The 27,056-nt window shown below is 42.2% G+C and overlaps 1 protein-coding gene across 1 annotated transcript; it reads right to left on the bottom strand.

Annotated features, from left to right (window-relative positions):
- Positions 1-572: 572 nt before the first annotated feature.
- LOC147612994 (uncharacterized) lies at positions 573-6,193 on the bottom strand. The gene is made up of 3 exons (XM_086782735.1): positions 5,550-6,193; positions 5,278-5,465; positions 573-636 (listed from the first exon to the last, which is right to left on the bottom strand). The coding sequence occupies exons 1-3, from the start codon at positions 6,159-6,161 to the stop codon at positions 573-575; spliced, it is 864 nt and encodes a 287-aa protein (XP_086638861.1). The 5' UTR covers positions 6,162-6,193.
- Positions 6,194-27,056: the final 20,863 nt, after the last annotated feature.

A 27,056-nucleotide genomic window follows, 5' to 3' on the forward strand; every position in this document is an offset into this window, starting at 1 on the left:
AGAAGAACCTTTTCATGAAGTATTCTCTCTCTCTATATTGCTTAGCAGCCATAGCTTGCACTAAAGAAGCTTCCCATGATGCATTGTCTCCTTTGCATTTTCGTCTCACCATTGCCAACCCTCTCTATGTTTCTTTGGCTCCCTTTCTGGCTTCTTTCTCTATCCACAATGCAGCTCTAGAGAAGCAACCCTCATCTCCATTCTTTCCATTATTTTTTGATACCATATCCTGATCCTTCCACTCCTATTCAACCCAAGCTTACAAGCCTACTTTCTTGTAGATGGCACTACAAGACATCACCAATAAGCCTTCTAAGATCCGCCTTCAGGTTGATTTGGAGACAGAATACGCAACCCTACGCAGTAGGCATGTTGCACCCAATATTTCATATGATCAGCTTCGAATGCAAGGAGCAAAGGCCATTGATCTTTGGATTGATGGAAATCTTTATCCACCAGATCCAATATCTGGTGCCCCTCCACCATTCAAAAGCATTACAAGTTTTCTTATGTTTGTTGGTGATGGTTTCAATGGGCTTCTTGGCTATTGTAGGAGATTACACATGTTGTGGCTAGATGAAGTAGCTGAAAAGAGACAAACACAATTTGTCTTTGACCAGCTTCAAGCGGCATCGACTAAGCAGATCAATGGTTTGATGCAGAGGATTAAAGAGCTCTCAGAGGAGCTTGAGGTGCAGAAGAATAATCTAGCGGATCGTGTACGCACAATAAATCAATTTACCGATAATTATGTTTGTCTTCAACACTCCACTCGTAATCTTCGACGTCGTGTTCACCATTTCACTCACCTTCCCATGGGATATCACGTAAGGCAAAGAAAACGTAAAGCTATTGGGTTGCTTTCAAAGACAGCAGGCACATGCAAGAGACGTAAACAAACAACCAGGTAAAAATTTTTGTAGGAATTATAGCAGCTTTGAGAAGCAATTAATGAATAAAGCATCTCTCATGGTTGACCATTGTGATTGTAGGGCTTGTGCAACAGCTATACTAGGATGTAACAACGCTGAGGACAATGTTAATGCCTCCCTTCTTCAGCATGTCCTTCAGGAGAAGGATATTATGGAAATGATAACAGGTTCTGGTAATGATAAGCTGCGGGAGACCCTTCGTCAACATTTCTTGAAGGAAATCAAAGAAATTGTCACCCCCAAAGAGATGCTTGATATATGTGACTCAGCAGGTATTAGCCAGAAAGGTTACAGAGCAATATACAGGTCAATCACTTTAGGGTTGCGAGCAAAGGGAGTTATGCAATCCTTGCTTCCAACACTTTATAGCTTACAGATGGCAAAGAAGTGTGCTAATGGTGATATTGCATCCATGTTCGAGGGTGGGTACAAGTGGGTGGAGGATATTATGCCAATGCCAACAATCAAACCCTTTGAATACAATGCATATAACAATGTCTACATTGACATGGAAGTGCTACAAAAAGCAATGATTCAGTACTATGGCGTCACACTTGAAGAGACAGGTGGAAATGCCGTGTTTGTCTTGAAGCTGGATGAATGTCAAGTGGTTAAAGGTCAAAGACTGGAGCGTGTTAGTTTAACCTTGATGAGCCGAGCACTTAGAGGAAGGCCTTTAGAGACCCAAGAGTTGGATGCAACTGAAGACAGCAACAGTAGGGGTCAAGGGCATAAGCAGGACTACTACGGCATTCAGTCAGAGAAGAACATCTGGTGGCAAGCAGCATGGGTCCTCCCAAAAGAGAACCATGATACCTTGAGGTGGTATTTTGAACGGTCTGGCATTCAACATGTCGTCTCTTGTCAGGTCAATGGTCAGAAGCTTGATGTTCCCGGAATAGGCTGCTTTAATGTTGAATGGCACTTGGGTAGCGATCTAAAAACCTTAAAGTGTATGTTGGGTTGTAAAACAGGTGCGAATACTATATTCTCATGTGTTTACTGTTGTCATTCCAAGACAGCAGTAGACTCAAGAGCAAAAGGGAAACAACCTAGCAAAGGCAAAAGTCAAAAACAGGTGGGTGCAAAAAAAGCAATCGTTTTTGATGCTGAACAGAGGAAAGGATCAAAGGTATGGCATAATGGCATATTAAGTTGTGACCAGAGCAAGCCACCTAGTCGTGACCAGGAGGACAATGCTTGGAACCCAATCTTGGAAATTCCACTATGTCAAGTGCATGTGTGCACATTACATGCAAGACTCAGGATTTTGGATAAGCTATTGATGCTCCATATAAACTATGTCTGGAACATGGAGCATGGAGATCGACGAGAAGAGTCAATACGTGCACTAGAGGGTGTACTTTCCTCTATGGGATTACATGCTGGAGCAGTGGTCTTGACAAAGGACAGAAAATCAAACCCTACACAAGACAACCCTAATAAAATTTGCATGGGTGGATCAAAGGCAAGACACTTGCTATCAAACCACTTGGGTTCTCATAGCCACACTGACTTTGAAATTTGGAAGAAGATATGTGATGTCACAACATATCGAGGAAATGATGCCAGGCTTGGCCTAAAACGTGCACATGTATGGGAGGTGTGTAATAAAATGGTCGATCTTCTAGAGCGACCTCACCTGGATGACCATGGTATTGAGGCACTTAAAGAAGCCACTTGTAGATTCACAGAAGAAATGGTCGAGGCATGGGGAGAAACACACATTACTCACTACATGGTAATGTTGTATTTATTGTGTCCTTGTAGTATGTTCTTCATACTATTTGTTGACTTTTTGTCATTTTCTATGCAGCATATATTGTATGCACATGGGCCATACTTTCTCGATAGATATGGCTCTTTAGCACTTTGGAGCAATCAAGGCATGGAGAAATCACATTACCAAGCAAAGACCGTGTATTTTAAGGGCACTCGCCCCATGGTGGTGGCAAAGTCAAGAGTAATGCACTCCATGAAATGTTCAACTGGTTCTATCGCGTTCTGGTTGGCAAAAAAAGGCAGAAAAGTCGCGGTAATTTGTCTCTTAGGCGTCAAATAATAAAAACTGTTAATGCAAGAAGAACTGAAGGATACAACAGATCAAATGCTAGGGAGAGACTACGGCAGCAAGCGTCGGTGTGGTTCCTCATGGGCTTAAACTCTCTGATTATAATCTTTTTGTGTTTTTAAATTTTTTAAAAGTTTTAAAAAATTATATTTATAGACATATTTAAGTCATTTTTCATTTATAGCCACCGCATTTCAATTTCTTCTTTGTGCTCTACTCTCTCTTGCCCTCCCACTATCTCTTGCACTCGTACATACCTAGGCCATGCCAGAAGAACAGGAGCAAGACTTGCGGTTTTTCGATCAACTCGGCCCACTACCTGCTACAGCAAAAAGGACAAGTCTACCTATCGTAACAGAGCAAGAGGCAAAGGAGATGAGAGAAGAAGAGCGCAGGAAGGAGGCCGAAGAAGCGCAACGCAGGAAGGAAGCTGAAGAAGCAAGGTCTAGTAGAGAAGCAGAAGAAGAGCGGCGTCGAAAAGAAGCAGAGGAAGGTCAAGGGCAGCCACCGGAGATTGTTATTGAGGCCGACACCCTAGAACAGCTAGAGGTTATCTTGAAGAACAGGGAGGTTGAGCTCTTGTCCTACGGCATCACGAAAGATACCATTGACAAAGAGTTTGCTCTTGTGAGGGCAGCTTGGGAGACAGAAATGCAAAAGAGACAGCAGCCCAAAGAGGACGCAAGGAGGGCAAGCCAAGCACAACCACAGGCAGCCACAACATCCAGACGGCCAGTCAAGAAGTGTGGTAAAAGAATGGAGGGCAAGTTTCGGGACCAACAAGAAGAGGAAGAGCGTGCACAAAAGAGAAAGAAGTTCAGGTCTGAACGACCACCGTGGGAGAATCAAAGACCACCACCGCCTCCACCAGTTACAAAGAAGAAGAGAAAATGGAGGCCAGGGACAGTCGCGCTATGAGAGATTAGGAAATATCAGAAAAGCACAGATCTTCTCATCCCCAAGGCACCATTCTCTCGACTGGTGAGAGCAACAATGGAAAAATATTCTGACAGGGTTGACCGCATACAGAGCACAGCTCTTGAAGCTCTTCAAGAAGCTGCTGAAGATATTGTAGTTTCTGTTTTTGAAGACTTAGTGCTGGCTATGGTACATGCCAAGAGAGTTACTTTGAAGCCTGTAGATATGTCCCTAGCCCTACGTCTACGTTTAGAGCGTAGCCTTCTACCTCAATAGGCTAACCCATTTTGTAATACTCCCTACAAAATTTTGTAATGTTCCCAGATTTCTTTGTAGCTTTTTCACACATTAATGAAAACTTTGAGTTGTGTTACAAGTTACATTCTTTGTTGAGTCCATTTTTTTTGTATACTCAGTGCCAATGAACATTTCATTTAAAAAATATAAAAGCACTATACACACAGGAAGAAACACACACAAACACACACACATATATATATGTACACACACAAACATATATACACACACATATATATACATATACAAATATATATACATATGCACATATATATATATATATATATATATGTACACACACACACATATATATATGAATATTTATATATACAAAAAATGTAGATCCTATAAAGTCAACTAGAGAAACTTATACAGTGTCTTATGTGCCTCAAGGCAAAAAAAATAAAAAATAAATTAAAAAAAATGCCATGTGCGCTACGGCGCGTTAATCTCCAGTTTGACCAGGTCAAAATGGAGATTTACGCGCCGTAGCGCACATGGCATTTTTTTTAAATTTTTTTTAATTTTTTTTGCCTTGAGAGGCTCATAAGACCATTTAGGTGCCCTAACAGCACCAAAATTTACATATATGTGAGTGTGTTTACATCTATAAATACAATATTTTTTCATACCGCTCTAACCCAATCTCGATTACTTTTTTTAATCACGATCTCAATTAAAACAAATCCTAAACAATTTTTTCTATGAACACATGAACAAAATCTTAAAATTGCGATGCTTGAAATGGTATGTCACAAGTACGCCAGGAAAAATCACAACTTACAATGCACAACAAAATTTTTTTATTAAACTTGGAAGAGAAGTTTGCATTACATCTTTTTAATAAGCTCTTGGAAGAGCTCAGGAGAGAGAGTTCTAGAGGCTGGTTTCTGGCCTAAGCTTTGGAATACATCACTCGGCTCATTGATTCCTTGAGCCTGAGAAAGGGCACAATGGCCTAAAACTGAGCCGGGATGGTTGCCCATGAAGCAATACAAGGCAGCTTCCCTAGCTACCAAAATACATTTATTTATGTTTGAGGCTAAGGGGTTCTCCGACAAGACTGCACTAAGTGCTTTACATTTTAGGAGCTCGGCATAGGCGATCTCTGCATATTCTAAATGAAAAACCCGCACTATGTCGGCTCTGAGGGCAGGTATGTATTGCCAAAGGGATGCATCTCGACCCTCTGACTTTGGCCGCGTTCCTCCTACGCGCATAGCAAACTTGTCCACTTCAAAAGCAGTCTGTCAACATGTCAATATAGAAGTTAGGAAGCGTGAAATGATACAAAAAATAATTTGCTTTACAACTAAGAAGTAAGGACATACCTCAGTTGCATCGTCACTTGCAACTAGTTGCTCATTCGTCAAGTTTATGCTTCCTTGGTCTTGAGCATCGCCAGCAACCAAGGGCATGTGTGGTTCAAAGGCATCTACGCTCTCATAGAATTGCACTTCTTGCTTTATTTCAACGAGCGCTTTGGCCACTACAACTTCCAAGGTACTGCTACCAATATCATATGCAAGCGCTTTTGTGAGGTTGTCATCTTCAAAAGAGATTTTCACTTTTCCTTTGTCTTGACCCCCAGCATTCACGGCAATAATAGAAAGTGCCTCATCCTCACGAAACTCGAGTGTCTTGGCAATGTCATCCAAAAACAAAAACTCTTTCCCATCAATAATGATTGGATGCAAAGACTTGATAACAAGGTCTGGGACCTCCTCAAGTACTTCATCACCCTCTAGAACTAGGTCCGGAACCTCCTCGGGGACATTATCTTGTAGAGCCACCAATGCCATTGAGGCCTCCCATTGTTCTGTAACATTCTCTTCCTCAGCTTGGGCCTCTTGGACCTGCTCCATTAGCTTTACTTTGCCCTTTTCTTTTTCCTTGCCACTTTCTTTCGCCACACCCTCTTGTAACAGAAGGACCAAAACCATGTCCCAGCTTAGGAAAGAAGTGCCGATGTTGCCCATTTGTAGATCCAGGAGTAAGTCTTCCTCCTCATTTATGTAGTCCTTTTCTGTGAGGGATTTTAAAAACCTGGATAGGCGAAATCTAAAATTCTTCTCTTCCCTGAATATGTACTTGATGAGGTCAACTGGAACCCATAAGCCCTCATCACCCTCAAACATGATGGAGTACGTGCTGATGTGTTCATCCATATACTGAATGACATCTGTAAAAGCATCCGCGTGTAGATGCATTGTTGCACGTACATCAATTGCTCCCTCAAACATAGGGACGATCTCATCAACCCTATGAAGTAACTCAAGCTTTCCTAGCTGTGCAATAAGTGCGTCAAGTAGAGGTGCCATGTCTATGAGTGATTGGAGGAAATAGAGAGTGTGTGATACAGAAAGGTGTGCGAAATTGAGAGCAAGTGTTAGGAGAGAACGATAATTGTCAATTGATGTAAATGAGTAAAGTATCGTTTATAAATGGGCGACCTTGTTATAAAATTTTTAAAAACTTTTAAAATTTGTAAGTACCAAAAATTTTTTAAGAAATGGTATGCGAAAGCAAGAACGTATCCTTTCATCGCAAGGTCATTTCCAATTTATTAGTGGCTCATGCCACAGATGCTTCTGTGACCAACCTTACACTATCACAAAAAAATAAAACTGCACAAGACAATTGAAAATTCTTAATAAGACAGTGAGGCAAAAAAATTGAAATTGTATTTACTTCAATTCAAGATTACATATCTAGTGGTTATCTGATAGCTACACAGCCAGGGAAAGTAATTTCTCTACAAAGAAAAGATCGTTCCTGCCTTTTGCGCACTACTCTACCATTGATTATCAAAGCAAAATCACCACTGAGTGAGAATCGAAGAACTAAGTAGTCACGTAAGTTGGCAAGGGACCAGTCATCGTTCACAGTAACATCTTCTACATCCCCACCTTGCATGGATATATGTAGCACACCCTGTTCTGTAGAGGTTGTGTCGGAGTCTAACGCCTCCCATTCTCCATTTGTAAGCTTCCATCGCCTGTAAGGAAACGCAATGGACAACTGTTGCTTGGCAATATGATAGCGCGTCACAACCTTCTCAACAATTACTTCGCATCTGATGGTGTCTCCATTGTGTTGAACAACTTTTTTATCCCATGCAGGTGATAAGAAACAAGTCAGAGCTCTCTCCCCCTTTGCAATCCATAAAGTTGGGGTACGATGTGTGTCACTTGTACGGAACAAGTACACAAAGAGGTGTAGAGGTATGAAGTAGGTTATGGTTGCTTTGTGAGATCCATATGTGCACTTCATAGCATTTTGCACCTTGCTTTCGATTTGCAAACAAGCCATGGCCACTGAAGCATTGTCTGGAATTGGCCATTCAATAGATGTGAGAGTTGGCGTAGGTTTTGGAACTAATTTTCCAGTACCATTTGCTGTCGTGGGAACCACATATGTATCCTCATAGAAGAAGATGTTTCGTGCTAGAAGTTGTGCAGCTGGACATCCTCCAAAGATTAAACTACCAAGCTCCACATGGTATGCTTCAAAGGTTCCTGAAATTGCCTCCATAGGCTCCCATTCACTATAGTTTGAGGGAAAAATATCTACGCACAGGAACCCAAGAACAATCGAAGCAGTGCTCAGTATACCATTATTAGCACACAATTGATTTAAAAACAAGAATATAAAGTGGTGAAATAACTTACAATTTGCAGGAAATCGTTGACGTTGGTCATGGTCTGCTAGTTTCAGCTCTATTGCCTTGTAAACATGTTGGACCTTGGCTAGCTTTTTTCCATCACGATCTTGTTTGAGCTCCAATATCCGCCCTTTCCAATGGTGACTTTGTATATCAACGTATCGCTTTGACACCTTGTGGCTTCCTCTTGTACTAGGCTGCATCGTAATCCAATTCCACTTCTCGTACTGTTTGATGTTCCAGTGCCCATCCTCATCTTGACCACTGCTACAAGAGAGAGATTGAATACTGATCGGAGGCCTTCGAGCTCTAGAAGAAGACATCAGATGTATATATTAGAGAGATTATAAACCTTGATGGCAAAGAAAAATAGAATGGTGAGAAAAAAACTTAGACTAGGGAGATGTAAAAAAGAGAAGGAGTTGTAGAGCAAGTTCCAAGGGCTTGGCTGTGCTATTACTGCACTTTGAAAGAGGATATTGGAGGGGATGAGAGGAGACAATGAGTAAGATTATGAGAGCCAAAGCATTTGCAACTCAAGCTTCCATAGCTTGGCTCCACTGTCACACTCTGTAAAAAGGAGGTTGGACAAGGTAGAAGGATGTAAGTGAGGATCAAACTTCCCTGGCTTCTGAGAGGAGGTTGCAGATCAAGCTTCCATAGCTAAGCTCTGCTGTTACACTCTGTAAAAGGAGGTTGGACAAGGAAGATGGATGAAGTAAGGAAGGGTAAGTGAGGATCAAACTTCTATAGCCTCTCAGAGGAGGTTGCAGATCAAGCTTCCATAGCTAAGCTCTGCTGTTACACTCTGTAAAAGGAGGTTGGACAAGGAAGAAGGATGAAGGAAGGAAATGTAAGTGAGGATCAAACTTCCATAGCTTCTAAGAACAGGTTGCAGATCAAGCTTCCATAGCTATAGATCTAGGTTTCTGAGTGAAGAGAGAGGTAGATCAAGAGGTAGATAGCTAAAAGAAGTAGTCTGGAGAGTGGAAAACGCCTTGCTATGAGACAGGGGAAAGAGAGAGCGTTTTGGAGGGAACGTGGGAGAGAGGGATAGTGGAAAGTGAAGGGGAATGTGCATTGAATGCATGGGAACTCGTTTTTGGGCCTCTATCACTTTGGAGGCCTTAGTTAATGATGGCTGCAGGCTGGTGGCAGGCTGCAGCTATCCTTTTCTATATAAAATAGGGAAAAAATGCAAAAACGTTTTGAATTTTTGAGTTTTAGTTGATTTTGAAAATTTAAAAAGAGCCTATTTAGCCTATTATTCTAAGTTTGACCACTACCTTCTAGGCTCTTACAAACCATTGGTTTCAGTCCACATGTAATCTCCCTATTTGTCTATTTCTTAATCACCTCCATTAGGCAATGGCAAATTAAAGGGCCCAAAAAGACTCCATTGAGTTCCTAATGATGGTATTGGATTACTACAGAGACAGTATGGCTTGGACATGTTATCCAAGTATGGTATGACAGGCTGTAAGCCTATCTCAGTGCCATTGGATCAGAATGGCAAGTTGAGTGCAGATTCAGGAGAGAGCTTTCTTCGATGCTAGATGACACTAGACGTCTAGATAGAGAGTTTCCCTTTCTAATAGTAGAATAATTTCTTTCTACTCTAGTTGATTGGGCTGGTAGTATCTCAGATAAAAGATCTACTAGTGGATTCGTGTTTTCTTTGGGGAGTGCTACGGTGACTTGGAGCACCAACCAAGAAGCAGCCTACGGTTGCTCTATCCAGTACATAGGCCGAGTACAGAGGTGCTGCTATGGCAGCACCTCTATAGAGAGGCCGAGTACAGAGGTTTTGCTATGGCAGCATGTGAGGTAGCTTGGTTGAGAAAGCTACTTGCAGATTTGGGTCTATCAGTGGATAGACAAGTTGTCATTTTCTGTGACTACATTAGTAGTATACAATTGGCCAGGAACCCAGTTTTTCATGCTCGCACGAAGCATTTAGAGGTCCACTACCATTTTGTCAGAGAGAAGGTCTTGGTAGGACGTTGACCTTGTTTATGTCAGTACATAGGATCAGGTAGCTGACATCTTCACCAAAGCCATTGGGTACAGAGAAGCTCCACAGATTCAGGGCTTCGCTTGGTGTACATGAGATAGAGTTGAGCTTGAGGGGGAGTGTTGAGATATCGAGCTCATCTAGTGAGGCGGTGGACACTGATGACCCGCCTGGGGGATAGGCCCCACACTTACACCATTGGCATGGTTGGTGAGATCATGGGTGATATGCGGCCAGTGGGATGACAGGATGTATGACAGCCATTCTAGAGACTGGCATAGTTATAGTGCTAGCTCATTTAGTTGGGTTCACACTATAGAGAAACCTAGTATGTATTTGGTTGAGTACCTTTTTCATATGTGTGTACTCTTATCTTTGTATATGGTGTGTTGAGTGTTGAGTGTTGAAGTGTATATGGTGTGTTGAGTGTTGAGTGAAGAAGAAGATTTTCAGCCTCTCACCTTGTGTGTTCTCTTTTAGGGTTTTGTGAGTGTATGCTTGTAAGAGCTCAAGCTCTCTTCTCCCCTGCATCTTTTCAGAAAGCACATGGGCCCAGTTCATACAAAAAAATACGTGAGCCTACATACGTGATTCTAGAGGCATGACCCTCGATACATGAGTGTGGATACGTGAGCCTGTAAATCTGAACCTACATACATGAACCTACATACATGAGTCTAGAGGTGTGAACCTAGAGAGGTGAGCCGAGGAGATATGAGTCTAGCAAAAAAAAGTGTGTGAAACCATTTTCAAACCTCATCTGAAGCACTAAAGATATTTTGATGAGAACCCAATATGGACTAATTACTAGAAATGATAATACAATCAACTAAGCACTTCAAACCACACATTCTCAAACCCACCAAGCCTTAGATTCTAGTAAGTGACCAGCACTCAACAGAGTGCTCTCCTATTAAGAAGGCTAGAATCCTTCGGATCCATCGCAAGCATCTCAAGAAATGAGCCAACGAAACACATACATGAGCATAGAAACAACAGAACACCTAACCACCAGCATGGTCCTCCGAGCTCTGGATTTACCAACTAGATTTGTAAACATTACTATAAAATTTATGAAGAAGGCATTAAATCATCGTATCTTTTAGTGAAGCTCCAAAAGATGAAGGAGTGAGAGTGAGAGTGGGACCAGGAATCTCAAGGTTTACTCCCACAGGAAGCTCCAAAAGATGAAGGAGTGAGAGTGGGACCAGGAATCTCAAGGTTTACTCCCACAGGAAGCAGTCACACCATGTTAGATGCCACAATGTTTCAAACATTTGGTGTCAACCCCAAGTTAGGTCTATCTCAAGCAAACCATGACCAACAACAAGTAGCCCAAAAATGGTAATATGGAAAATGGGACATGTCTCTTTTGATGTACCATTAGGGACAAGTGTTCCTCAATATACCCAACAGGAAGCACAAACATCGTAAGTAGGATTCCTACTCTCCACATGAGCTCATTATAAAAGTTCCTTTACCACGAAACTAAGTTCCAATTCTTCTTCGTTTGGACGATGTGAACAAGGAACTTGGGGAAGGGTAAAAAGCCGGTGTGCGGGAATGTATCAACATAAAGGGATCCATGAGAGCATTCTCGTAATGTGTCCACAATTGTTGCAGTGAGCCTATAGCCCCAAAGATAGTTGGATGGTAAAGGATAAGTGCCATTGGAAATCGCACAGCCCAACCCCATGGGGCAAGATATTTTGTACCTTGAAAATAGAGGGTTTCATGCAACAACCTCCTTGTGTTTCAATGCCACGTGAATACACAAACAATATGCTAAGGATGTCATTCAAAATGGAAAGAGGGGTTACAACTAATATAGCACCTAGAGGCTCAGTGTTGGGAAAAACCAAGCCAATCCACATCTCAAGGATGATGACCAAATTTGATAAAACTAGAGATCCCATTCAATACCTAGAGAAGTTTGATCAAATTTGTGAGGCCATGGGATGAATTGTTGATCCCACCAAAATCTGCTCATCTGGGCTTTGCCTTGAAGACAAAGCAAGATAATGGTTTAGATCTCTAAATCCACTTGAAAAGGCCAACTACGAGGTCTTGAGACACACTTTCATTGTGGGATTCTCCCGCCAGTGGAGCCAAATGGAGCCCCATGAACACATCTATAACCTCAAGCAAGAGGAGGGAGAAATAATGTGGGATTGCATTGCTAAAACCAAGTATCTCCATATGAGATACTTCACCCATACGATTTATTACTCAATTGGTATTAAGAGCAAGAGGCTTCACGATCATCTTTACAAGTCTAGGAACTACATCTTTGATGAGTTCTGCTACCCAAACCATAATAATGTAGAATGTGTTCACTTGAACCATCATCCAAAGCCTCATCAGGTGCCTCATAGCACTAGCTAGAGTCTTAGTCAAGGACATGAGCATGTTGAGTTGTTTGAGAATCTTCTCAATCATTTAGGCTAGCAAGGTAGGGCCAATCCCAAGGGTAATTTCAAGGCCAGCCCGAGCCAACACCTTAAGCAGGATACCCACATCTATTCCCATGAAGAGATATGATTTGGTGTATAATTTTTTGCCAAAATCATAAAAGTATAGTGTCCATGCTAAGGCCTACATAATAATAATTTTGTGTTCAATTGCCGCACCATGGCATAGGAACCATGAAATAACTCATTATTGGTACCAAAAAAAACCTATTAGGGTGGACTCTGGCACCCTAATAGTTAGATGCCCCCTACGCCAAGGCAACCATTGGCCTTGTAGGCCCCACTAGTTATTCATTTTAGTAGGAACAAGCTCCAGTGCCTACTACTGATCAGAATCCCTTACCTTGAGGTATGTATAAATTGCCCCAATTGTCATATCCACCTTCGGTACTACCACCCCAATCGGTTCCTCGAATAATTGATTGTATAATAGTACTTGGTGACCCTGCCCACCATTGAGATAGAAAACCAGGAACAAGAGAGCTATGAGTCTTATGAAAAAAAAGACCCATATGAAAAGTAATAGCTGAATAGGCTTCAGCCATAGACTATGCTTCTCTTTTCAAAGCTATGAGTAAGAAACCTCAACAATATGGTACATTATAGGCCATCGATGCACAATAATTTTGATGCAAAGGTCCACACCGTATTGTGGAGTGCCCTCACAAAGACCCTACGTCAAATCTCTCAAATACTCTAAGCACTCCAAATCCTGTGCCAAACTCCAATGTAATTCCTTATGAAGTCACATGCTATAAGTGTGGATTCGACCATGCTTAGAAGGATTGTCCCAGCGTAGTGATAATCACCCATGTGGTAAAGGAATTTGCTACCATTTTGATGAGTCTCAATTTGTTAAGTGTATAAGGAGAACTTACTTATATATCCCTCCTTAATTCCATCACAAGGCTCAAAGCTAAGATAAGGGAAACAGCCAAAGAAACATCCAAGGCTGCCAATAAGCAGAGCTTAGGCTTCAACTTCGAAGAAGTAAGCAGCAAAGAACCAACCTAAAGGCATAAGCCCCAAAGGTTGGAGCATCCCCTAAAATTGCCAAAGAACCAGAACCAGAGGTCCAAAAGAAGAAGACCTCAAAGAGCACATGAAAACACACTTCACGATCAATTGTCAAGGGCAATGACATCATGACCATCAGAAGTGGTTTGGATGAGATCTTCGAGGCTAAGACAACTAGCAATATGTCACTCAAACCCTCTCTTCCCAAGGAAAAGAAACCCATAGATTACAAAAAGCTTCCAAAGAAACTCAAGGAGTACCTCAACCTCGTATATATTGGATAAAGAGAGAATGAAACAAGCCTAAGAGCTTGTGAGGAGTAATGTGCGAGCCACGTGATAGAGCAAGTGGTCGAGTATAAACCACTAAAGCCACTTAAGTGTATCCCAGATTCTATCCAAGAGCCAATTTGAAATCTAATAAAGTTTACCAAAGGCCTTAAACAGACTCATAACCACTCTTAAGAGGCTACTAACAGAACCAATTCCAGAGCCTTTTCCTCTGCCTCTGGAACCAATCCAACCACCCCAAATTGCTAGATGTAGTGTGAGGGAGGACTTAGTGGGAGTTGAAAGTTAGCCTTTCATGGGTTCAACACATAGCCAGCGTAACATTTTCATTGGCGACAACTTTATTTTGTCCCCTTTTTAGAGGCACCACCTCTTAGGGAAGGATTGGTTTACTTACCTTAAGGTCCTAGCCCACCTCAAAGTGAGTATGAACCCAATGATGAGTGCGAGTATCGTCCACAGGATAGAGTAGGCCTCACAGCATTCTTGTCCTCCAAAGTTTGAGTTTTGATCAGTTCTCTTTTTTTCCAAGGAAATTTGTGAATTTGGAGAGACCTATCTAACTGGATGAATGGGAAATTAAGAGCCCACATAGATTAATTTATTGAGCCTGAACCTTAAGAGGAGGAGGAGGACAAACCATGCCCCATTGAGCATTCTCCCTCTAATAGCCAAAACCAAAGGATAGCCAAAAGTCCCATGAACAAGTCAGAACGCTATTTCAAAAGCAACAAAATGAAGTCATGTTACCAATCATATGTACAAGGGACTTATGATCTCGATCTTGGATGGGGCACTATTTTGAAAGCGATGAAGTTAATGTCATGTTACTAGTCGTGTGTACAAAGGGACTTGGATGGTGGTGCTGGTGTTAGCATAATCACCAAGAAATTCTAGGAGGCCTAAGGTAGCCCCCACACATAGACACCAGCCTCATGGTGGTGAACCTTATTGATGGAAACATTGGCCAAACACTAACGCCGCATCCTACAAGACACAAGAGTCAAGACCTTTGGACTAGGCTTCCACCACACATTCGTGGTGATGGATTTTCAAAGAAGAGGGTCATATACAATGATCCTAGGAATGCCTTACATGAGAGAAGCAAGTCTAGTTGATGATTGGGAAACCAATCACATTTATATATGCAAAGGAAACCAGTCCTTAAACATAAACCTGAAGATAGAGAAGAATCATCTCATGGGTTGAGGCATTTTCACCAATGAGTCTGACACAAGGCTAGTTGATGATTGGGAAACCAGTCCTTAAACATAAACCTGAAGATAGAGAAGAATCATCTCATGGGTTGAGCGCCAATGAGTCTCACAATGGTATGAATTGATTTGATCAACATGTGTAAATGTGGCAAACAAGTTGTTGGATAGTGAAGATGAGAACCAAGACTATGAACCTCTACCGAATCCTGATGACTCTGAGGATTGGATAGTGAAGATGAGAATTAGGATTATGGACAACTACGAAAGCCTGATGACTCTGAGGATTGGGTCCATGTCTTGGCAACCATGGACACTCTTCTACAAAATCTTGGAACAAGGTTTACATGACTAGACAAGATGGGAATCACCTCCATGTTCATACTTAGTACATCCCTTTTGGAAGCTAACAATGATTTTGAGCCAGGAGTAGCTAGTAATTCATATAACGAGGAATCCTCCGCAAGAGGTTCAACTTTTTGCATTGCCCACAATCACTTGGTAAAAGAAGAACCAAAGAGGTCATAGACACCCAAGCATTCAGGTCTATGTATATGATGCAACCGATCTCCACGATGGTGCAAAAACAAAAACACTCACGAAACCCACTCGTCTTGAGTTGGATTTCCCCCAAGAAAACCATCTAGCAATGTGGCTAGCCTTTGTGGGGACACCGTGTGGGTAGCCACAATATTTTATCTTGGGGGTGACATGGACCTCGTTAGGCCCCACCAACCCCTCTCACCATTCGGCAGAGCTAACCTTGTTGAGATATCAAGCTCGTCTAGTGAGGCGGTGGCCACTGATGACCCGCCTGGGGGATAGGCCCCACACTTACAACCACTGGCATGGTTGGTGAGATCTTGGGTGATATGCGGCCAGTGGGATGACAGGCTATGTGACAGCCATTCTAGAGACTGGCATAGTTATAGCGCCAGCTCATTTAGTCGGGTTCACACTATAGAGAACCCGTGTATGTATTGGTTGAGTACCTTTCATATTATTGTGTACTCTTATCTTGTATATGGTGCGTTGAGTGTTGAGTAGAGAAGAAGAAGAAGATTTTCAGCCTCTCACCTTGTGTGTTCTCTATTAGGGTTTTGTGAGTGTGTGTGTGTGCTTGCAAGAGCTCAAGCTCTCTTCCCCCCTGCATCTTTTCATGGTATCAGAGCCTGGTTCGTGCTAAGGGCTGAGCTGCAAGCAAGAGAACCACAGGAAGCGGTACAAGGGTAAGAGCTTCAACTACTCTTCCGTATTGTGTTGGTGACTACACCCTTGTCGGGAGCTCTACGGGAGGCACCGACAAACGGTCTCTGATTGAGGAGATTTCTTCGCGGGAGTAAAGCTATTGGGCAACTATATAGTCCTACAGACTGAAATTTTCAGGCCGAAAACGCATTTCGGGCGCGTTTGGACCTCCGTTTTTCAGAAAGCAGGCGATTTCAAGCACTGCGGGTAAGTCATCGATTCTCTGCAGAACTCTGTTTTAAGAACTGCAGGAAGACAGATTGACTGTGCAGACACTGTGGGTGCTGCAAAGAGGTCTACAGTTGCCATTGGGTGTATGTATGCACATTGAAGTCACTGGGTTGTGACATTTGAGAGTACTACAGTACCGCTGTGCAGAAAATACGGCAGTTTGTGCAGAAAAACCAGAGTGCAGTTTCTGGTAAAATTGTGTGTTTGGCAAGATGTCAAATGATGGGATAACTCAGATTGTGGCTGAGAAGCTTGACAAGAATAACTTCCATACTTGGAGGTTCAGGTTGACGAATTTCCTAATGGGAAAAGGCTATTGGGACTACATAGAAGGTGAGCATGAAGAGGCACCGGAGATACCGGATATAAATCCGATTGCTGCAGATGTGAAAGAGTTTAAAGACTGGAACCAAGGAGCCAGGAAGGTTATGTATTGGCTATCCATTAGTATACAGGACACCATGATTGGGCACATTCAGGATGCCAAGTCCCCCAAGGAGGCGTGGGACACCTTGGTAAAGCTTTATGAAACAAATACCAAGGCACGTAAGATACAGTTGAAGAATGAACTTCATACTGTGGAGAAAAAGAGCATGTCTGTGAATGACTATGCGTTGAAGATAAAGGGTATTGTGGAATCCCTTGCATCTATTGGTGTGTCAGTAGATGATGATGATAAGGTGGAGGTCTATCTACATGGTCTCGGGCCACAATACAAGGCGTTCAAGACGTCTATTCAGACTCGAGAAAACATTCCCAACTTTACAGATTTGGTGTCTGCTGATTATCGAAGAGAAGAGCTTGGGTGAAGACCAACAGTCTTCACAAAGCAAAAACAGTTCAGAGCAACAGGCCTTCTACACGAGTTCAGGAAGAGGACGAGGTAGAGGAGGCCGTGGACGCGGTCAAGGAGGTGGCCGAACAGGTAATCAGAATTATGGTCAGCAGCAGCAGCAACAACAACAGTCCCAGAATCAACAACAACAACAACAACACGCAGATGGAAGAGGTAAATTTAGAGGCAGGGGGAGTCAAAGAGGCCGTGGAAGCTGGCAAAGGCAATATAATGATGCACGTGAATGTTATTATTTTGGTAAGCCTGGACATGTGCAAGCAGAATGTTATAAGAAGCAGGCTGACATGCAAAATGGGAAAGTGCAACAAAACAACTATGCATCCTCAAGCAGAAATAATGAGGATAATGAAAGGTTGTTTGTTATGCAGCATGTCGTGAATGCCATGTCTGAAAATGTTGATGCAGCACAAAAAGATAATATATGGTATGTGGATTCAGGCGCTTCGAACCACATGACGAGTCATGGGGAGTGGTTCAAGGAGATGAAAAACCCGGAAAGACCAGGTTTTGTGGAAACAGGGGATGACACTGCTCATCCAATTGCCCATGTTAGAGATGTGCCATTGTCTATGCAGGATGGCAAAGTGAAGTACCTTGCAGATGTACGTCATGTACCGAACATAACAAAGAATCTGGTTTCAGTTGGCCAGATGATTGAGCAGGGTTTGCAGGTTCGGTTTAACCCTGATGGGTGTTATGTTGAAGATTTCAAAGACAAGTGCAGGTTGGTTGCAAAAGGCAACAAAGTGGGCAGGTTGGTTGCAAAAGGCAACAAAGTGGGCAGAATGTTTACATTAAATGTAGACATGCCTGAAATGAGTGCTGCGATGTTTGCAAATGGTTCAGGAATTGTTGCAGACACAGACATTTGGCATAAAAGGATTGGACATGTAAATGTGTAGAGATTGAAGTCTATGCAGACAAAAGGAATTGTGACACGGCTGCCAAAATTTAAAGTGGAAGGTATGCAGAAAATATGTGAAGCATGCCAATTTGGGAAGCAAACAAAGCATGTGTTTCCACGTAATAGATATGTGAGCAGAAATGCACTAGATGTTGTGCATTCAGATGTATGGGGTCCTATGAAGACCATATCTATGGGAGGCTACAGGTATTATGTGACTTTCATTGATGACCACACAAGGAAAGTGTGGGTATATTTCATGAAGGAGAAGAGTGAGGTGTTCACTCACTTTCAAAATTTCAGAGTTTTGGTTGAAAAGCAAACAGGGAAATATGTAAAGTGCCTAAGGTCAGATGGAGGGGGAGAGTACTTCTCCAATGAGTTCTCTAAATTTTTGAAGAAGAATGGTATTCGGAGATAGTTTACATGCAGATACACTCCGCAGCAAAATGGAGTTGCTGAGCGGAAAAACAGGCACATTGCTGAGATTGCGCGAGCATTGATGGAAGAGAAGAATATGCCGCATAGCTATTGGGCTGAGGCTGTTTCTACAGCAGTATACATCATGAACAGGACACCAACTGCAGCCATACATGATGTAACTCCCCAGAGGAGAGGTTCACTGGCAGAAAACCAAATTTGTCTCATCTGAAAGTCTTTGGATGCATTGCATATGTGCATGTGCCAGATGAGCTGAGAACTAAGCTCGATCCAAAAGCTGAAAAATGTGTGTTTATTGGATATTCCCTTGAGCAAAAGGGATACAGGTGTTATAACCCTACTACACGTGAGTTGAGGGTAAGCAGGGATGTTGTCTTTGATGAGATGAGCAGCTGGTATGCTGCTGAAAAAGAAGCTGTCGGGGCTGATGTGAGTGGAAGTGTGGTTGCACAGAATGCAGGTCAGTAACAATCACAGTCTTTGAGTGGACCAAGAGAGTCCTCATCTAGTGGGTCTGTTGATAGACCATGGAGTGGCAGGCTGCGTCATAATACCAGTCCTGCAAATGTGATTACTACATCACGTAAAGGAAAAGAGAAAGTGGTTGAGCCCCTTGGTATGCCTGACATTTCTGCAGGGCATTCTCATGTTGATGGAGAGTCTAGTGGCTCAGATATGAGCCTTGATGAGGAGCTTGGGATCCCAGCTATGAGAACACCTGGTGTAAAGAAGGCTATGGAAACCATGAATGAAAAGCTGCGAAGATCAGGGAGAGTGAAGAACCCTGTGCAGAGATTTACATATGATGGTTATGTGGCACATCACTATGCATATATGGCAAAGGTTGTGTAGGTTGTAGAGCCCACATGCATTGATGAGGCTGTTGGAAATGTGTGTTGGGAGAAAGCTATGGATGAGGAGATGGATGCACTATATGGAAATGAAACTTGGGATTTAGTGCAATTGCCTGAAGGCAAGAAAGCCATTGGATGCAAGTGGGTGTACAAAGTTAAACATAACAGTGATGGAAGCATAAACAGGTACAAGGCTAGATTGGTAGCCAAAGGATATGCGCAGACATATCTGATTGATTATGAGAAAATTTTCAGCCCAGTTGCCAAGATGGCAATGGTGAGAGTTGTGATAGCAGTGGCTGCGTTAAAGCAATGGTCTTTACATCAGATGGATGTAAAGAATGCATTCTTGCATGGGGATTTGCAAGAAGAGGTGTATATGTTGCAGCCACCTGGTTATGAGGATGTGGGTCACCCCGAGCATGTTTGCAGGTTGAAGAAAGCCTTGTATGGCTTAAAGCAAGCACCAAGAGCATGGTATGACAAGATTTCTGAATATCTTGTCACTATTGGCTTTCATGTAGCCAATGCAGATTTCTCATTGTATGTGAGACATGGTGATAGAGGACTTGTGCTTGTTGTCATCTATGTAGATGACTTGATCATTACGGGGGACCATGATGTAGAGATCTTTGATGTAAAGATCTTGCTAAGACAGAAGTTTGAGAGGAAGGATCTGGGGGAGCTCAGATATTTCTTGGGCATTGAGGTGATTAGGTCACCACATGGTATTGGATTACTGCAGAGACAGTATGGCTTGGACATGTTGTCCAAGTATGATATGATAGGCTGTAAGCCTATTTCTGTGCCATTGGATCAGAATGGCAAGTTGAGTGCAGATTCAGGAGAGATCTTGGAGGATCCTACTATGTATAGGCGTATAGTAGGAAGTTTGATCTACATGACGATCACCAGACCAGATTTGAGCTACGCTGTTGGGTTGGTGAGTCAGTTTATGCAGGTTCCACGGAAACCGCATTTGGATGCAGTGAGACGCATACTGAGGTATGTGAAGTCTACTTTGCATTGTGAACTATTCTATGAGACTGGGACAGAGATATGTGTACATGGGTACACAGATGCTGATTGGGCTAGTAGTATTTCAGATAGAAGATCTACCAGTGGATTCATGTTTTCTTTGGGGAGTGCTGCTGTGACTTGGAGCAGCAAGAAGCAGCCTACGGTTGCTCTATCGAGTACAGAGGCCGAGTACAGAGGAGCTGCTATGGCAGCATGTGAGGTAGCTTGGTTGAGAAAGCTACTTGCAGATTTGGGTCTATCAGTGGATAGACAAGTTGTCATTTTTTGTGACAACATTAGCAGTATACAGTTGGCCAGGAACCCAGTCTTTCATGCTCGTACTACGAAGCACATAGAGGTCCACTACCACTTCGTCAGAGAGAAGGTCTTGGCAGGAGACCTTGACCTTGTTTATGTCAGCACAGAGGATCAGGTAGCTGACATCTTCACCAAAGCATTGGGTACAGAGAAGCTCCGCAGATTCAGGGCTTTGCTTGGTGTACATGAGATGGAGTTAAGCTCGAGGGGGAGTGTTGAGATATCGAGCTCGTCTAGTGAGGCGGTGGCCACCACTGACTGGGGGATAGGCCCCACACTTACACCACTGGCATGGTTGGTGAGATCTTGGGTGATATGCGGCCAGTGGGATGACAGGCTGTGTGACAGCCATTCTAGAGACTGGCATAGTTATAGCGCCAGCTCATTTAGTCAGGTTCACACTATAGAGAACCCGTGTATGTATTGGTTGAGTACCTTTCATATTATTGTGTACTCTTATCTTGTATATGGTGTGTTGAGTGTTGAGTAGAGAAGAAGAAGATTTTCAGCCTCTCACCTTGTGTGTTCTCTATTAGGGTTTTGTGAGTGTGTGTATGTGCTTGCAAGAGCTCAAGCTCTCTTCCCCCCTGCATCTTTTCAAACCTTACCATGGTAACAATTTCCTAATCCATGATCGTCGACTTAGGAGTTTTTTTATTAGATATAACCCTACATCATGCAAGTTTTATGTGAATCATGGGTAAATAAAATAAGAGAAAGCATCATCCTCCATAGTAGGGAGTTGATTGCGTGGCATGTATTGCATCGTCAACTAGCTTACCGTAACTTTGGTGATGAACGAGATCATCCCAAATATATCAACATCCCAAGCCTCATCATCCAACCATGCACCATCATTTCAAGTAGCCTCTAACACACATCATTCCTCTCGCCTGGCAACATCAGCCACAACCTCCTCCAACCTTATGGGAGAATTGAAACTCACTGACAAAGATGAAAACCACCCCCAAAATGTTAACTTCTAAAATCTCTATGGGAGAGCACTGTGGGTACCCATAGGTACCCTAGCTAGCCAAGGCAGATTCGACGCCTAAGAAAATAACTAGCAGACACCATTTGGCCCAAAGTCCCAACAACCAGAGCCCCATACAATAGAGTTCTATCCAAACCCCAAGCCTCGTTGTTTCTCATCAACCTACTAGAAGTCCAAGGCTTCTATGAAGGAAACATGTTTATTTGGGTCCCAAAAACCTCACTGTCCATGTGAATAACCCTGAAAGCAGAAAAGATCCAAGCAAGGTCTACATGACAGCCTCAGTACCCACCAATACCACTTGAGAAGTGGGTGTTGGATCCTACAAATTTTCTAGAAGCATAAAAGAAAATATTAGGGAGTTTGGAAAATTCCCAATTCCCACTTTGCAAAGATCTGCAAATGGGGAGCATGATGAACTCTATCAATCTTTTATCAAAACCCCCTCATGTGGGTTATTGTTGGAAATCTCTTGATGTGTACACTTTACATATATAATCTTCAATAAATTTGGAGTTGGTATTCTTAAGATACTCTATTAAGTAGATCAAAAGTGCCACCATTTGGAATCCCCAAAGTATGGGGGTTTTCTCAGACTCCCTAATATGGTCTTACAAGGATTCTACAAAGGAAACCCCCACATCTAGGTGCCAACATCAAAGAAATTGGTAACCTCCACCCCTGCCAAATGCACCCTTGAACGATGGATCTAAGTGTGTGTGTGTGGAGACCTAAGGCCTTTGCTCTAATGCCACCCCCTAATTCTAAGAAAAAATGGAGAGCAATGGCATTACCCAAGATATGCATGCCAAACTAAGCAAGCAATAGAAGACATGCCACAAGTTCTATACCCATGGTATCATAACACCCTTGTGCACCACAACATCAACTCGCTAATAACTGGAAGGCCAAAGTTCAGCAACACTAGTGAAGCTAAACATAGTGGTGTCTAAGCTTCATCGTGGTTGGGCAAGCAATTCTCTACTCTTGCCTGCATGCATGGTAATCTAGAAACCCTAAGCCCATGTTATAAATGTGTAATATAGCACCCATGCTCGTGTATAGTTTACTACCTTCACCATAAATGGAAAAAAACACAAAAACATAACCAAAAACATCAAAAAATAACTAAAAACATGCACATGCATACACTTGCATGTGCACATACACTTACGCTTGTGCGTGCACACACATTTGCACCTCGTGTATGCACATGCATGTGTACACTCACTCGCACATGTATGTGTGCACACACATTGACACCTTACTAAAAAGCCCTTGCACCATAGAAAGAGTGTAGGAACAAACCAATGTCATGGGGATTTGCCCAACCACACTAAGGTCATAAAATAGCTCAATCAAGAAGCCAATGTTCCACGATGTAGCTCACAAATGTAGGGGCAAGGTGTTTCACTCACAAAAGAATACTTGCGCTTGGGATCCTTGTAGGTTGCACCACCATAGGAGAACTCGAGAGCTCCACTCCGCCGCCTCCTCTCACTCAATCTCACATTCTCTCTCTCTCTCTCTCTCTCTCTCTCTCTCTCACACACACACACACACACACATGCAATGAGCACACAAGAGCTCAAATCAAAATAGGCAACCAAGAAACAAGAGAGTAAAAGAGTAGAGAAGAAGAACACTTTATTGGTTATGCATAAGAGAATGAATGGTGAGAATACAAATTGACCCTTATAATGGCCCCACACATTCACACCTTGATTGACCATACTTAAAATATATCTCCATGGATATCCAAGGCTGCCTAGGCTTGTACAAACACTTAATCTAAGCATGCAATCACCATGGTTAATCTTGTGGCGCACCTTTCATAGATAAGTGGCGATTGCATACATAAAATATAAAATATTAGCATTTTTAATGCCAAAGGCCAAATGAAGTTGACGATTGCCAATGGAAGACGTCAACATTGGAGAGGTGTCCAATGAGGGTTAACATGCCCCCCTTCCTGATGTAGATTCCATCCTCGGAATATGTTGGTGAAGATGAATCGATGCTGTAGATAGGAAGGTGATGATAGTTGAAGGCCAAGTGTTGGATACCTGTGTGAAAAAAAATTCAACCAGTAAAGAGTTCTTTGTAAAAGAAGATGAAACAGAGTTATGCATGCAAAAAAAAATTTAATGACTAGGTAAACTTCAAGTTGTGCTATGAAGAGGAAAGGTAAGGCCAATTTAACTTAGAAGTTAGTAATAAGCCTATCCATACCTAAATTAGTCTTATTCATATGCTCGTATGCCTATAGTTATGGTTCAGCCTCAAGTTACACAGACTTTGGTGAACAAAGCTAAGTCGAAAGGTTTTTTTTTTGTTTAGTAATTATAATATAAGGGATAAGGCACCAACCCATGGGGAGACCAAGGTAATGGTGAAGAGACCTCCACCAAGAGTATCTAAGGACTGCAAAGGAATCTCCTAAGACGGCAATGGTTAGCCTCTCTTTTATTAGTTTTTTCATGACACAAGGTCCTACCCCATAAGAAACAAGGCATTAGTCTCAAGGTACCATCAATAGGAACCCATAATCCTATATAGCGATAGTTATCTTCTTGGTCTTTTTTGTATGTTTTTTTATCTTTTCTATTTTTTGTTTTCATTTTTCCTTTTTTTTTCTTGGTTTATTTGTTTATTTTCTCACCTACAACTAAGCTAAAGGTCACTAAAAGCTTAGTGGGAGTACTTTGCATACTCCATTGGCATAATTTAAGGTCAGCCATGGATAGGTAGGAATGTTACTAAGTCTAAGGAAGAATATGGTCTTAAAGTTTACCCAGTCACATGAATGTATGTAATGATGTGCAAGAATAGTTTCAAAGTTGAGAATGAGTTAAGATACACGTGAGCAAGTGGAAAAATCCAGTCCATATCGAGGTGCATGTCCACTGCAAGTTGTCAATATGGATCTGGTCTGCACGATTGCATCTCAATAACCTGTAAATCAAAATCATCTAGCAAGTTCGTCTCATTAGATAGCCATAGCTTGTAAGCATGCTCCGATTAGATGTCACTAGGTTGATTTTCTTCCTCACTTGGATTTGCTTCTAATATATATGTCTCCTTTGGTATGCAAGGCAACGGTCTGAGTGCATTCTCACTGTGGTATGGCATGGGTATTATAGGTAAGTGAGCTAAGTAGATACTACCACTAGCTAATCTGTCTAGGAAATGACTCACCATGCTTCAAGAGGGATAAGGAGTTGGTAACATTATTTCATAGAATGACAGTGTAAGTGCACAAGTTCTTGCCCTCCTCCCCTACTCTACAAGCTCTTCCTATTCATTTCTTATTTGATAGGGTCCTCCCATTGGGTAAAGTACACTCACGTCATCATGTCATTGTGGTGTCTCTCCTACCATGGATTGCAATAGTCCTGTCCCCCATAGCACCTAAAATAAGTTCTACAGTGCTAACATAAGTAGGATTCTGCATACACTATGCGATGCTCAAGGGTAAAACATGGTGCAAGGGGATGAAACTATAAACTGTAGGTAGAACAAGTCCACAAATGTGGCTCCACAACATTGCTCCCCTAGTGGTGCATAAAAATAGCATGAGTGGGTTTGGAAAGGAGGAATACCATTCCAGACAATCCGAGTCCAGGATAGGGTCACTCGTATCAATCCACAAAAAGTCCATGCTTACGGCGTGTGTAGTACTAACAGCATACTTCATTCTCTTATTTTGACATGTGCTCTTTCTAATCATCTTTTTAAAAATTTTAGGATTAGTCAAATTTTTAGTATGTGTATAGGTGCTATATTGTTGTACATGTTTGTGCAAACTATATTGTCATGGGTTAGCTTTTTCCAACAGGCGCCCTCCTGATACAGACATGAAATTTATCGAGGAATAGAATTGGGGGGAAAAGATTTAGGCTTTATATAAACTCTACCCTTCCTATTGTAGGTCATCCCTAGACTTCACAGAGGCTTATGTAAGCTTTTTGTAGTAGCCATCCTCTTCAGCTTATATCCACTTGGTACTCTTGCTTTGGGGTGCACCTGGTTTGTTGATGTTGTTGAGTAAATGAGCATTAAAGGTAGTAATATGCTTTCATAAGCATGGATAGGACTTAAAGGTTCTTCGAGAGGTGTTGACATTGATGCAAGAACTTGTTTGGTTTGCAAGCCTTTCCTCAAGTACTAGGTTCTCCTGAAGTACTTTTGGAAATGGAGATTGAAGAACTTGTAGAGGCCTCATGGGAACTGGAGGCTTTGTCAGAGTCTTCTTTTCTTAAGGGGCAGGCCATCTTTTGAACACCTTTTGGAATCCAAATCTTGTGGGATGTTGGCAATGAAGGTATATTAATTTGTTTTCCCTTGTCTGCTCTCGTATTAGGGTTGGCCGAGATTGTTGATTGGCCGACATATGTGTCTATGAATGATGAGGCTATAGACATCTGCAACCAAATCCATGTGTTGCCCTCATAGTAGCCTTGAGCTTCAAGAAGATGAGTTGGAATCCATTGAGATCTAGCATTTGGTTTGGATTAATTTTTGTTGATTGCGATGGGGTCTCTTGGGTTTTTGATAGTGGGTTGGTGGGTTGAGAACTAGTGGAGAGGCTTTAGGGACCCACTTAAGGGTAGGTTGTGGCTTTCATTGTTGCTGATGCCCTACTGGTAGTTGGTTCGGTATATGGAGGTAGATGCCCTACTGGTAGTTGGTTCGGTATATGGAGGTAGATGCAGATGTGGAGCTTGAAGAGATGAAGAACCTTATGGTGGTGAAGTGGATGTCGATGGGGAGGGAATGACATTGGATCATGTTGATGTTGAGGATTTGTTAGCAGCATTCAAATGCTTTTGCTGGTCCAACACATTTTATGTGGAGGCAATGCTCATGGAGTGTAAAAGTGTAGGGTTAGAATTTTTTGCCATTGAGACACTCCTTGTGGCCCAGTGAATTCCACATTGAGCCACTATCATCCAAGTCCATCCAAGAATGACACGTTCTTTTAAAGTTCCTACAAGCATGACCAAAAAGATACCAACCAAGTGCCCGTTATTATCATAGATGATAGTTCTAAGAAAACCAAGTACTTTGGTATTTTGGAATTTATATCCTCTATTATCATGTTTGACTTTTCAAGTTGAGGTTTACTCAACTGATTCCATGTAGCACAAGAGATTCCATGTAGCAAAGGAGAGTAGATTGTGACTAGCACCCGTGTCAAGCTTCGCATTATAGAACACTTTACCATATGGGCTAGCAAAACTCAATCGGTGTTTTGAGAGCTGGGGTGTGATCCTCCATGTTATTGATTACCTCTCCAACA

This window comes from Cibotium barometz, chromosome 44, assembly GCF_041138505.1.
Source record: "Cibotium barometz isolate CiBa-2024 chromosome 44, ASM4113850v1, whole genome shotgun sequence".
Lineage (NCBI taxonomy): Eukaryota > Viridiplantae > Streptophyta > Polypodiopsida > Cyatheales > Cibotiaceae > Cibotium > Cibotium barometz.